At 35.1% G+C, this 14,414-nt stretch overlaps 2 protein-coding genes across 5 annotated transcripts in view; both read right to left on the reverse strand.

Moving 5' to 3' along the window:
* Positions 1-14,370, reverse strand: part of LOC100748560 (delta-1-pyrroline-5-carboxylate dehydrogenase, mitochondrial) — a 58,937-nt gene extending 44,567 nt beyond the window's left edge. For 2 of the 4 annotated variants that reach the window (XM_033324732.1, XM_024372352.2), the window contains exons 1-7: positions 14,131-14,370; positions 12,122-12,335; positions 11,595-12,029; positions 11,056-11,466; positions 10,814-10,992; positions 10,551-10,739; positions 10,249-10,485 (exon numbers count right to left, since the gene is read on the reverse strand). In XM_033324732.1, coding sequence (XP_033180623.1) covers positions 10,251-10,485; positions 10,551-10,739; positions 10,814-10,992; positions 11,056-11,466; positions 11,595-12,029; positions 12,122-12,335; positions 14,131-14,174 — 1,707 coding nt within the window. In that variant the 5' untranslated portion in view covers positions 14,175-14,370 and the 3' untranslated portion in view covers positions 10,249-10,250. Of the gene's footprint in view, positions 1-9,133; positions 10,486-10,550; positions 10,740-10,813; positions 10,993-11,055; positions 11,467-11,594; positions 12,030-12,121; positions 12,336-13,799; positions 14,051-14,130 lie in introns of those variants that run through there. The other 2 variants (XM_012393906.3, XM_033324733.1) reach the window with 2 other exon arrangements.
* On the reverse strand, positions 303-8,059 carry LOC105682031. Its single transcript, XM_024372356.2, has 3 exons — positions 8,044-8,059; positions 2,323-7,723; positions 303-1,732 (listed from the first exon to the last, which is right to left on the reverse strand). Exons 2-3 carry the CDS (start codon positions 2,395-2,397, stop codon positions 935-937), a joined length of 873 nt encoding a protein of 290 aa, XP_024228124.1. The 5' UTR covers positions 2,398-7,723; positions 8,044-8,059; the 3' UTR covers positions 303-934.
* Positions 14,371-14,414: the final 44 nt, after the last annotated feature.

The raw sequence follows: 14,414 nt of genomic DNA on the forward strand, positions 1-14,414 counted from the left end.
ATATACAGGGTGGTTGGTAACTGGTGGTACAAGCGGAAAAGGGGTGATTCTACGCGAAAAAGAAGTCGAAAATATAGAATAAAAATTTTTCGTTTCCGAGAATTTGTTTTCGAGAAAATCGACTTTGAATTTTCGCTCGGTACGCGTGCACTTTTTTACGTCTCGTTATAACGGATCTCACTGTAGATCGTTGTCTCGATGAAAAAATTAAAAAAAAAAATTCTTTTATTCTATGTTTTCGACTTCTTTTTTCGCGTAGAATCACCCCCTTTCAGCTTGTACCATCAGTTATCAACCACCCTGTATATATAGAATCTGAATCGTTAACTTACTTGGATACGTATGACTGTCATCCTTGCGTTACTACTCTATCAAATTTTATCTTTTAAGTTTTAGCTGTCGCCTAGAAATAAACAGGCTTTACACCGAATAAAATATTTGACACTGGAAACGACAATGATCCATAAATAAGGATTAACTTATCCTGATTACCTACGTGTAACGCTTAGAGAATCGATAAAACTCGAAAGAAGCGCCAGAAAAATCGCATTCTGTAGCCAGAAATTTATTCGTCTAAGTTACTTAGACTAATATTTCCAGAGAAAAATCTTTAAACAAAGCCGTGTATAAAAATACTAGTACCATGAAACAAGTATCCTGCACGCGCTAAAGTATAAACCGTAAATTATAAAATTCCCTCGGCGAGAGCTCAAAAATCCCTTGAACCTTCTCTCTCATCCACGGGTCAGAATAAAATATAAAAAAAGGAAGAAACTCGTAGAATCCTTCATAGAATAAGAAAGAAGCAGCGATAATTTCTCGCCAAATATTTCTCGCCACCTTTTCTTCTCAATCAAGCTAGTTGCCCTAATCGATGCCCCGGCAACAGCCAGCGACCGTGTTCTCCAATCGTTTCTAGAGGGTTTCTTCCCGATCAAGAGTCATTCGTCCCGCAAACACGCCGAGACGAGGACAAATAGCATTTGCAAGGGGCCTCGATCTTCCTGGAGGATCTTCGATTCGGCTGATTCTTTTCTCGGCCGGTGATTACGGGCCCGATATCGTTCTCCTGTTGGCTCTTGGCTGTATTGTACCACCGATCCTGCTCATCCGTTTCCGTGAATCTCTCCACAGTCTCCGGTCTACCGGGTTGTTTCGTCACAAAGTGATCCAACGGATTAAGATACTCAATTTCCAGCTTCCTCGACACGGTGTTCAAACGCGGTTCGCTCTCTTCTTTCATGAAATCGAATAGACCAGCAACGTTCATCGGGACGTTCGTGTGAGAATCCAACAGATTCAGCTGCATCGAGTTCAACACCACTTCACCTGGTGGATACCTATCCCCGTAACAATTCCGTAAGCACGACTCAAACGTTTTGAATCGATACGAATTGTAATCCCATGTGATGTCAACGACAGGTAAAACCTGATCGGTTTTCACGAACGTGGACGAATATTTTGCGACTACGTTCGGCTCAGTTTCCATCGAATTTGTAGCTTCTGTCTTGACCGTTGGGTTAGGAATCGATAGCGTTTGGTTCGGTATCACTGGCCAAGATGAAACAGTTCTCAGGTTGGTCAACGATATCTTGGAATCGGAGCTGGGAACGCTGAAGACGTTAGGTTCTTTGGAATAGTGTTGCAGTATGTTACGGACGGATGATTTGTTGGAATCTTCCGCGTTGGTCGCGTAGTAATGGAAAATCGTGCATAGCTTCTTTGGATCTGCCTATGGAGCAAGGTATTATGGTTTTATCGTGACTCCTGTGATTTGAATTTACGAAGCTCTATACAATCGTTAAACGTATATGCTCTAACATACGTAACTAAGAAAGTGAAATGTAAATACACGCGAGACATTGAGGGCAAAAGGTGGTTAGCTTGGACGCTCGGCAAACGATGCAGTTTGCTAATTCTGATTTATAGCTACAGAATATACGAATTTATTCCCCGCGAGAATTGCCATTATCGTGGCCAGTAAGCGATATAACACTGCCGATGCAAATAACGAGTTCACAACTGGATGATTTAATTCGATCAAAAAGGAGTTAATTTAACGAAAGGACAAATACAATTTCATCCCAATAAATGAAATTCGAATAAATTATGAAAATATAATTCGTAAAATAACAACGTATTAAATAATTCGTTAAAAACGTTCAATTTAAAGAAAAAAAAACGTGATAACCTCTAAGAATAACCTTATAATAATAAAAGAATAAAGATAACCTTTTTTCAGACTAGAAATCTTCTTTACGATATTACAAAAAGATACTTCGTATATTCATATTAATTAATATATTTATATTAATTACATACGATTAACATTTGGAGCTGAACGACGATAGAAAACACAAGGATCAAAGTGAGAAACAGAGCGTAGATGCTCGCCATGGTAAACTTAATGAATCTCGTTTTCGCTCTATGAAAAGGCTAAAACCTCGACCGGTTTCTCAGGCCTGGACATCTTCGTCGCTCTGTGGCTCACGATATCGACAGAAGACATCGTTTAATCGAGCTTTTCTTTTTCGTTCTTTAATTCTATAAAAATCGGTCGGACACCGGGTCCCATCGGACACCACGGCTTGTGGATCGATTTTTTACGACACGACACGAGACTACAGAAACCTGTCATTTGTTTATGGAAATACGCGCGGTCAAAACGAAGAATTTTGTAACCTATCTGGACGTTTCGTTGACATTTCTACATTTAATACGTATCCGTGATGGAGTCTCGTTTTACGTAAAAATATACAGTTGCTCGCTGAAAGTATTTGAATACTTAGCATAGGAAACTTTTTACATACACGTCGTGATTACATCGATAAAATTTGAAATCGATTTCAAAATATAATATAGAAGTTGGAAGATATTTCCTGTAAAAATGAATAGTCGTCTTAAGTACAAAGATCATAGGGCAAAAACATAGTAAGTGGTTTTTTTAAAGCAACTTGGAGAGTTAGGGCTGTTGAGAGGAACGAGTGGAAGAATTTGTAATAGAAAAATATATTGAAATAAGCATAGGTATAGTGTATGCTGATCCAGATCACTCTTACAGTGTTACAATACAATAGCAAGAAGGTATGATAGGGAGCATGTTCCTATATTTATAGCAAACGACAACACAAGTTAATCTTGGTGTGTAGCTCTAGCTGAAAGCTGCAAGAAACAGCAATAGAAAGCTCTTTTGTTTCTGAACCTTGTAATACAAAACAAAATTTGTATTCAAAGACACAATAATATGGATCTCTCCTTATTTCGAATGTTTTTCAAAATTCTATTCTCTTCGTAACAGCGGTCTCCAGGTCACGGATATACACGAGAAAAGGTGTAGTTTTTCTTGAAGTAATTACTTCAAAAAGGACCTTAACAATCAATCCCATGTAAACAAAATTCTTCTCCTGTTTAATTTTGGGATTAAATATACATTTCTCTCATTTCCTTGAATATTTCAAAAATAAGATCTCGTTGAATATCGAGGCTTATTAATGTAACGAATAATTCACAGCTTAAATTCTTTTCTAATCATTGCGCTAAATATTGCGTTAAATATTTCGTACCTTCTATGAACAATAATGTCGTGTAATGATCGTCAAAATGATGAAACATCGTGGAGCACACTATATACTGGCAGAAAATTTCTACCAGTGTACAAATATTTTTATGGGCTGCTGTATATCGATGTCTAAATAAATATTTACAAAGCAGCAAAATAAAGGGAAACGTGGTAAGATATGGGGAATATACATAGAAAAAAAGGAGCGACGCAGATTGAAATTTCACTGAAAACACAAAGTGAATAACAGCGATGTTCTGGTAATATTGAAAAACAGTGATCACGCCGGTCTCGGTGATTCACGGAGGAAAATTTCATCGCATTTCCATACGCAAGGGGAGAGAACGAATATTTTTTCTTTTTCGTCTTTTCGTCGCGTAGACTGTATACACTATGCTAATCTGCCACGTTTTAATATTGCTTTGTAGGATTAAACTTTGAAAAAACACCACCGTTTATTTTGTAAAAAAACAGTCGAGTATCCGACCGATGTGTTTTGACAAACACGTACAAAGATGCTTCTGAGTTTCGAACTTTTCCAATTTGTTAATAAAATCCAATACAGAACTACTACTTGCTGTGATCCTAAATCATCCTACTTTAAGTGATCCTAATTTTAGGTAAAACTAATTCCCTAAACATTTTTTTTTTTTTTGTTCTTATGCGATTACTCAAAGCTGCTTTATACTACTAACGTTTACCCTGTGATCGATCAATGGTAACGTGATCGCTAATGTATGAACATTTTCTGTGAAATCATTCTTGACCAGTTCCGATTCCAACTACTTGCGCGGAGAGTGTCCAATCCAGCGCAGTGTGGAAAATAATCCATCAATCCCGCAAGCTTTTTTCTTTCAGCAATACCTTCGTACGGTACTCTAGCATGATGAAATTGAAACTTTGAAAAGTTTTCCACACTCGCGGATGCAACAAGGGAGGAATACAACTTTCGAAACGGTGAACTGCAGTAGCAAAAATACAGCTCGGGAATACATAAACAAGTAAAATTGATTTCAGCGATAAAGATACAATACGAGAACACGTAGGAGAAGTTTCAACAGTAAAAAACGATTTAAAGATGTTGACGCGAAAATAGCACGACGACGCTGAGCTAAGTATTCCAATAATAAAAAGAACAAACAAAGTACACGTACCGAAAATGAGATTTCGGTTCAGAAAGAAAGCAAAGGATAAGGGGACCAAAAAAAAAAAAAATACATCGCGACAATGAAAAGAGCATCGCAACGACAGCAAAAAAAGAAGAAAGAAATAGGAATTCCAGCAATGTAGAGACAATATCTGGTTCGGCCATCGTTCCATTTTACAAATCTACGAAACCCCCGGCGTGTTTCGACCCTTATTTCGCGTACACGCTCAACCCATTTCCATATGTATACACCGCACAATATAAACAGAAGCATTAAGCGTCAATCAGAATGGAGTAATTTGAAGCAGCGAGCCGTAAGAGGAAGTAGAATCTCGGTGGCGCGTCAACCTCGAGCCCCAAACCATAATAGGATGCAATTTAGAAACGGTCGAAACAGACAATACCGCGTCCTTCGAAGCGTAAATCATCCACCGCGGCAAGAGTGAGAGGATAGAGTGTGGAAACTGCAATGGGTAAAATGGGAGGGTGGAAGTGCATATCTTAATTACAATATTCCCACGAGCTGAACACAGGACTCTTGCCCGGTTCGCCAACCAACCCCTTAGCCTTTCCAGCCAGCCTCTAGGAATTTAATTAATTTGCCAGTGGCAAGCAGGCTTGCTCCTTGTCGCCACTCTGAAATATTGTATCCTTCCCACCCTTTAAAACCCAACGCCACCCCACGAGTGCCACCGTAGTATCGCCTTTGCTCTCTCTCTCTCTCTCTCTCTTACTCTCGTACCCTGATCTTCTGGTTGCTTGTATTCTTGCAACGCAAGACGAGCACGCCTTGTTCGGATATCATTGAATTTCGCCGGGATATTGACACGAGAGTCTTCGTCGTGAGACGAAACATCGGACCATCTATTTCCAAGTATTTCTTAGCATCCTTGTCGATACACGCTTTGTTTTAAGTTTGATGTTTTGGCGAGTTGTTAAGTTTGTGGCAAATTTAAACTTGTTATTTTAACGTTTATATAGCGAACGATAAATTTATAGATCGGTATATCGTGTGATATTTTATAGGAAGTAAAACTATCTTTAAATTTCATTATAACCGTTTCCACTTTGCTTAGTTTACGTATGAAATCTCTAAACTATAGTATACCTAGTAGATAAGACTAGTATAATACGAGTGCATATGGACATGTCACTCTCGCGTTAATTTGCTTTCGTTAGAGAATGTCTTGTTTTCAAAATTTAAATAAGTGTTTTTAAATGAAGTTTCTCTTCATTTGCTTTTTGTAATATAAAATAATTATGTAATATAAGATAATAAATGTTATATGTATGTGACTTCATGTAACAATTAACAAGTGTTCTGTAGGATGAACGACCAACTCTTCCGTTAGAAATCTGTCTGTTTACTCGGACGTTGCATAAAGGAAAATTATGTAGGAAGCCATGCAAGACAAAATGGAAGAGCGGTAATTTTATTTCGTGTATGAAACAGTAGAATGAAATGTTTAAACGTTGCTCCTCTACGATTAATATTGCGTGAGAGCAGAATATAAGCGTCGTCTGCGAACTGATACTGCGAACTCAAGTGCTTTTTCTTTATCCAATCTCAACGTCTTGCCGAGAATTATATTATCCAAATAATCACTCAGTCATTTCCAGATCACTTATATCATGATTTTCGAAACATACTCCTCCATTTGAGCAAGCGTTAACTGTTGTTAATTAAAATAAAAATTCATTGTATTTTTCATTCGAACGATTTACGTTTAAAATATTTCTATTCTTGAAACCTTGAAACCATTGAAATTTTTAAAAAATCCAATTCTCTTGATTTACTATTGCATCCGTTGCCAATGAAATCCTTAAATTTCAAATACACGTGTTCCATTAGAGGCCGTTAATGAACCAGTCGGTTGCACGCTAATTAATAAATTTGCAACGTATTTTCTTTTGTTCTTTTTAAATCTTTGGTTTCATTGTTCGTTCAGTGTTGGATATTTGCCGATAATAACGACATTCTGTTTCCGACAAACAATTGCTTTCGAGAATGAACTTTAACAATGTATATGCGGTAATGAGCGAATGGAATGGAAACTCTTTCGATTTTACATCTACTATCGAACGAAAAGATATGCTTGAAAGGATAAAAGCAAAGAGATTCTGTTACGAACGAAATAATTATTTAAGTGACCGTTTCAATTTACATTTTATACATTTATCCGCGTTACTCAATAATTTCCACGCATTTGCAATTCAACGTTTCTACGATATCTTCGAGTAATACTATCGATTCTCTCTTATGATGAACGTAGGACCCGTAGCCAAGGATATTGAAAACGGAGCGATTAATTTCGTGACCGTGCATCCATCATCATTACGTCAATTTCAGATTACCGGGCAGAAGACGGGACCTTCATCCTCCCACTACAAGATGATCCAAGCAGAACTCGAAAAAACAAGTCATTTAGTCGAGCACGGAAAAAAGGAGGGGTGGGGAGAGGGCCTGAAAGGGCTCAACTAGAGAAAGGAAAGAAAGGATGGATCGTGGAGGACGAAAAGCGGCGAAAGATGGATGAAGAAAAAACGGCGTCGCGTCAAGGCGAGGACGGTTGGCCATCCGCCTCATCTGCCGTTGAAAAGGTGAAAATCTTGATTTGAGTGAGCGCTTTAGATCGTCGCGCCCGGAAAACTCGTAAAAAAGCACCGAGAACGCCAGGAAATCCTTCGGCAAAGCCATTAACGACGATTTCTCCTAAGCCATCGAATCCCACTTCTTCCGTCGATGTCTTCCAATGTCAACCCCATTCCAGGGCTCGTCAAAGCGGCGCCATCGACGTGCCGTGAAAGAGAAAGAAATAGAAAGAGAAAAAAGAAGGAATGAACGGGAGGAGCGAAGAGAGTCGAGTGGAAATGACGGAAGGTAAAGTTCCAGCGACCAAGTAACGAAGGGAAACGAGGAACTGTGAAAAATGCAAATGGTACGATCAGGACGTGAGAGGGGGGGGGGCAGGAGGAGGAGAAGGAAGAGGAGGTAATTTGTCCTCCAGCTGATAAGTCTACACAAAAAATACGAAATTTGCTTTAGACATTCCAGGTCATCGAATTCGGGTTACATGTAGAAACCTTTTCTGGTTATAATATGTATATCATATACTCATATATTGTATCAAATAAATGGCGAATTGTTCTTAATTTCAACAATAAGAAACAATTCATAAATACTAATACGAAATCTTAGTAATGAAAGTGGCACGAGGATACTAAGCTAAAAAGTACTCATGATTGAATAATTCTGTCAATTTGAATGCCATTGAAACTGTCTGGGCCATGATCGAATCATCTATATACCCATTTTTAAATGCTACGTTCTACTTACTTATGCTCAATCTGTGGACAAAAACGCAGAAATTTAACACAATAGTGCAGACACAAAGACAGTGCATATGGATCATACGGGAAAGCATATGAGCTATAGGCCTATAACGAAGATAAAGGGGAGAAATACAAATCACTAGCATGTATATGTATAACAGCGTAATAAGTAATAAACTTTAATGTTAGAATTCGTTCACGCTTCTCAATATCACTAAAAACAGGAAAGAAAATTAAAAGTTTTAAGTGATCCTAATTTGATGGCCAGGAACTGCATAGGGATTAAAAGACATAAAGTTCCTTCCTTATCTACAATTACAGATCGAAGAAAATGCTTAAAAATTTTAATATTTGAAAAATATAATTTTGTCGATTATATAGCTCAAAATAAGAACGCAGCTATATAAAGAAATACGAATTTAAATGTGCATCTTTAAAATTGATATCTTTTGTAGCTTTAAATATCTCGATATAAGTCTATCTATCAAGAGTTGATAAAATAGAATAAGTAAAGAACAGAGTATAACAGATGTCTTATGACTATTTAATATTTTTAAGGAGCATTAGAAATGTTTGACTTTTGAAAAAGATTTTTAAAGATATTCTGTTTTTAAGGTTACAGCTAAATTTTATGCAAAGAAAATATTAGTGAATGTTAATTGACGTCATTGCGAACTCTGTTGACGTGAGTTCGAAATAATCGGTCGATATTTCAGTATATGGCCATATCTAATTATTACCATCTGTGACATTATAATAATATAATAATAATAATTTAAATTGTAATAACGATTCACGTAATCGTCGATTCATAAAAGTGGAATCATCATTTTTTGAGAATGCAATATTATTGTCAACATTATCATTACAGGGTAACTGACAATACAGGAGTAGACGAACATTCTATTTACCTGCTGTGGCATTTATTTGCGGTCCTTAGATTATTCAATGATTAAGTGTACTGCTAGTAATAATTATGTACATATCTTTAATTTCGGAATTTTAGGAATGTAAAATTACTTTTAACGAAAGCTATCAATCGCGACGATAAATCAAGATGACTGATGAGTCAATTGAAAAATTTATATTAAAAATATCTAATTATATAGTGTTTTTATTGCTATGGTACACTTAAATTAAATTACATCGTAACATCAGCCACAATATCTAACATATTATTGTATATTTAATTAATAATAATTAATAATTGTTCGATTTGCAAGATACTTTATCTCAATCACACTATTAACAATAACATGCCTAAACGATCGACGATCAGGCTTTACAACACAATGTAAGGATTTAAGGGTAACTTTTGCATTTTACTGTGTTCGTCCCGCGTCTACATATTGTCTTGTAAGTTACACAGTAAAATGAATGTTTTCTTTGCTGCGCGTTTATAATGTAATATCAACCATTGTAAATGATCTATATAAGAATATAAAAAAGTAAGGTCAGAAAAACACAGCAGATGGTTTTCTAACTAGTACGCATTCATCACAATCTTCAAACACACCGTCAGATGTTATTTATCTCGATCACCATACTTGAATAATATTGTTATAAAATTTCTTGTATCACTGTAATGTAAGACCAAAAAAAATGCCTCTTTGTTTGCAACCACATATAGTAATTCCTGAGATATTAAAATATTATTGTACTAAAACATTTGATCTTAATAATATAGACTCTACACGCTGCAACTTGCAGAACATTAGTGTTATCTATTGGCAGCAAATATGTATTAAGGTGGACTTGCGTTTATGTTGCTTATGTCGAGACTACTTTGTAAGTAGTTTAGAAATATGTACTTATTCATATGTTCGTCTTCCTTGTACGCTATGTAACATCAAATCGATAAACACATTTATTAAAAACAAAAAAATACTGTTCAATTGGTAAATGTATTAACAACCACTGAATACTTGAATCTTTTTTTTAAAGTCGACTATCTTTATCGTGAATTACTTTGTGTTTAAGCAGTTTGCTTTATAGTATAAATTCCTACAAAGCCCATGTCACTTGCATTGTGAGTGCAAATAGCGCCTTATACGCAAATTTCATGAATTCACATAGAGAAATGCAGGAAGATATTTCATTATTTCTTATCGAACAACCCGAAAATCTGCTCTTTTTCAATTTGTAATATAAGATGCTGTCGCATCAGTATATGTATCTTCACGTTATAACTGCTGTTAGTAATACTTACATCTAAGACCTCATATATGGATAATCGTATTCACGCAAAGGAACAAATGTTTCTTTGATTGACTGTGGCGATGCCCAACGAAGAACGTAATGAGGTCCGCCAGCCTTATCATTTGTTCCAGACATTCTACTACCACCGAACGGTTGCTGACCAACGACCGAGCCTGTCGATTTATCATTAACATAGAAATTGCCAGCTGTATATTTAAATTCTTCGAGAGCTCTTCTCGCCCATTTTCTGAAGGGTAACATTATATAATGAGATAAAGTACAAATATGTTAAAAACAAAATGAAATGCTTACTCGTCTTGCGAGAATATCGATCCAGTTAAAGCATAAGGTGTCGAGGATTCTACCAATTTCATCGTTTCATCGAGGTTTGAATCTTTATAAACGTATATTGTTAATACAGGGCCAAATATTTCCTCTGTTATTATCTTATCTGTAGGGTCTTTTGTTTCTACTATTGTCGGGACAATGAAGTATCCAACCCTAATGCAAAGAAAAGGAATTAAAAATAATAAGAAAATACATATTTAACAGATTGTATGTAAAATGAAACGTACGAATCATTGTATTTCCCACCGCCGATAATTTCTAAATTAGGCGAATTTTTGGCATGTTTGATGTAACCAGAAATTCTTTTAAATGCAGTAGCATCTATAACGGCTCCGGTGAACACGGTAAAATCTCTGACGTCGCCAATCTTAAGTGCGTCACGAAGCGATAAAAGGCCTTCCTTGATCTATATACATAACAGTGTTTGAAATAGGAAAAGACTGAAATCAAAACTATGTGTGAAATCTACCTTTGGCCACAATGATTCTGGAACATACATTCTACTGCAAGCTGAACATTTTTGACCATTAAATTCGAAAGCGCTTCGTATGGTCCCATTAATAACTGACTCTACATCAGCACTCGCGTGTACGAAATGATAATTTTTTCCGCCACATTCGCCTACTAATTTGGGGTAGTTCCTATACTTTCCCAGATTTTCACCAGTTTGCACCCACAAACGATTAAACGTGGGAACTGATCCGGTAAAATTAATCCCGGATAGATAAGGTGAAGCAGTTATAGTGTCACCAAAAACGGGTCCTTCACATGGAACAAAATTGACTACACCTGGTGGTACACCAGCTTCTTTACATATCTTAAAAATCCACCAGTTAGAAAGTACAGCTGTATCAGATGGCTTCCAGAGTACTGCATTACCCTAAAATGTGTGATACAATGTTTGTAATATACATTTATTGTATAATATGTACTGCACTTGAATTTGCAGTGTATAAATCATTTGTATAGTAAGATACATAAAAATGAAATAATAAAAAAAATGCAAACCATTAAAGCAGGTGTATAGCTAAGATTACCACCAATGGCAGTAAAGTTGAATGGTGATACTGCTGCAACAAAACCATCCATTCCTCTATATCTCATTGAATTTAATGTTACTTTAGAATTGGTTGAAATTGGTTGATATTTTAAAGCCTCTTTGGCAAAATATGCATGCATTCTAAAAAAATCAATTAATTCTGCTGCACTATCAATTTCTGCTTGAATAACAGATTTGCTCTGTCCGAGCATTGTAGCAGCATTTAATTGCTGTCTGTATTTTGTTGCCATCAAATCAGCTGCCCTCAACCAGATTTCTAAACGCTGTTCAAATGGACATTTTTCCCATTCGCGCTGAGCCTTCACAGCAACATCTATTGCCTTTTTGACTAGATCAGGTGTTGCCCAATAATATTTTGCAACCTTTGCTTTATGATTATGTGGCTGAAATATATATCATAACTGTCACTAATATATATTCTATTGTTAGTTTTTTACTGTATGTTAGTTCTTTACTATTGTACTTGTTAACTTACCATAACTTGATATCTACATAAATCTGTTTTAATTTCTTCATTTCCAATAACCAGGGGTACTTCCTCACAATCACTGGCCATTTTATCCAAAGCTCTTTCCAATTCTGCCCTCTCAAGGCTACCTTTTTTATAATTAAGGACAGGTTCATTTTCCAAAGGAAATTCAGCAGGATTTGGTAATGGTATTATTGTTCCTAAACATCTTGTACCAACTCTGTTTAGAAAAGTATGAAATATATATAATTACAAGTAATAAAAATCTAAGAAATCAAACATATAACAAATTTTAGCATTTTCTTCAAGTATTTTCATATATCCCTTTTATACATTCATAATGTTTATAAATGTACTCGTATCTAAATTTACTGATATAGAACATAATAAGATTAAAAGAGAGAATACATATTAACTTCTTGATACCATCTGTCAATATTTATCTATGTACTTTGTAGTAAGAGTTAAACTCATGATGTTATCTTCAGCACAAGATTTTCTCTAATCAATCTTTTATTTTAATAAATGATAAAGGTAATAGAAAATAATACAAAAATTATAAAAATAAAAAATTATTATTTATTTCTATATGCATTATAACACAGAAGCAATATTTTTATTTATTTAAAGTCTAAAATAAAATCAAAAATATATCTTACATAAATAAAAAGGAGAGAGAAATTATTTTCAGGGAAGAATGTTATTTTAAACTTGCTTACATGTGTCAAGCCGACATTCATGGTCAGATTATTACATAACAGAAATTCAATGACCCATGTCATTACAGTTATCGCTGCATTACTAATTACACATTAATTTGATAACGAAAATTATCCCAATTGAATTAAATCAATGAAGTTGCGGATAAGTTAAATGGGTAAAGTGAATGAATCGATATAAAGGTACGCTCGTTTTAACTATACAAAGCGGCCTTGTAATAAAGATTCACTATTTTCAGTAATACATTCCTTTCCAAAATATCGCGAAACATTACATGACATACATTGTGTGTAAAATTTTGAATTCAAACAAATCGGAAAGAAATAGTTGTAATCTAAAAAATGTTACGTATCAATAAACGAATATTGGCGCTACCGCATAAAATTTTGCTGTGTATTTTATACATTTACAAACGTCCGTTATAGCAGATGTTACCATCTGCTCTATCCATATGTATTGGTCTGTAAAAATATGTTTCAAGGGCGCTCACATATATACAATGAATAAAAATATTATTTCAAAATAATGTTAACACGTAATCTGATTATCTCAAAGTATGAATATTTATGAATAATTTTATAAGAATCATTCAACAAAGCAAATTAAAATCGAAAAACGTACATATATATATATATATATATATGCATTTCGCAATATATTTAATATATATATATATATATACACAAGTGATATGACACGTTCATATATAATAAATATAATAAAGTTCATGCTTCCTACACGCATCCTCATACCTATGTTCACATTTACAGTCAATACTACAAATCTGGCTAATATTAAATTTTACAAATATGTTCTATATATTATAATATAGGTTTACAAAAAAAGCGCAAGAGTAATGCATTAAAATGGACATTGAAAAGTGACCCGCAAAAATAATTAAATAAAGAAAAATACAAAAATACATTGACGAAAGTATGATAGTCGGTAAACTACCAAAAAACACCTTTCACGTCCATATTATAGTGGAAAATTCCGATGGAGCCCACAAAGTAGTCTATCCTTTCCGTAGACGAAGAGGTATGTGAACAGAGAAGTTTAGACAAAGAAAATGAATCAGAGGACCAATAACACACCAATGAGCTGACATCTACATATAAACGCGCCCCTTCGTTTATGATCGTTATTACATAGTGTGTGTGTTAATGCGCGAAAGTAATCAATATATCACAGTGGGATTTAACATATCTGATAAAATACACAAGACACAGAATACGAAAGCTTTAGTTTTGTTTATACGTGAATTTTAGTTAGTAATTTCGCGTTTGGCTACTCACTTTTGACTGTTAATTATTAACGCTTGACGGCAAAGACTCAACATTGTCTTTTTTTGGTTCTTTTGATTTATATTCCCTTTAGAACTTTTTACATGAACACCTTCACGTTCGTCGTAAAATTTTGCAAAGGTATGAATAAACCTGTCTCTCTATAATCACTGTAAAGACTGATTAGGATGCTGAACTGTCGAAACTACGAAACTCGACAGTGGCAACCATCGAGCAAATAGTGAGCCAAACCTCCCCCCATGTATACCCCACCCTCCATCAATTCGACTATGAAA

The sequence above is a fragment of the Bombus impatiens genome, unplaced genomic scaffold, assembly GCF_000188095.3.
Source record: "Bombus impatiens unplaced genomic scaffold, BIMP_2.2 scf_0060, whole genome shotgun sequence".
Lineage (NCBI taxonomy): Eukaryota > Metazoa > Arthropoda > Insecta > Hymenoptera > Apidae > Bombus > Bombus impatiens.

Excerpts from the sequence above, each read along its gene's own strand:
- LOC105682031 (XM_024372356.2), bottom strand. The coding sequence starts at position 2,397 with ATGGCGAGCATCTACGCTCTGTTTCTCACTTTGATCCTTGTGTTTTCT. Across the intron at positions 1,733-2,322 it reads TTCAGCTCCAAATGTTAATC|GCAGATCCAAAGAAGCTATG; the intron begins GTATGTAATTAA and ends CTTGCTCCATAG.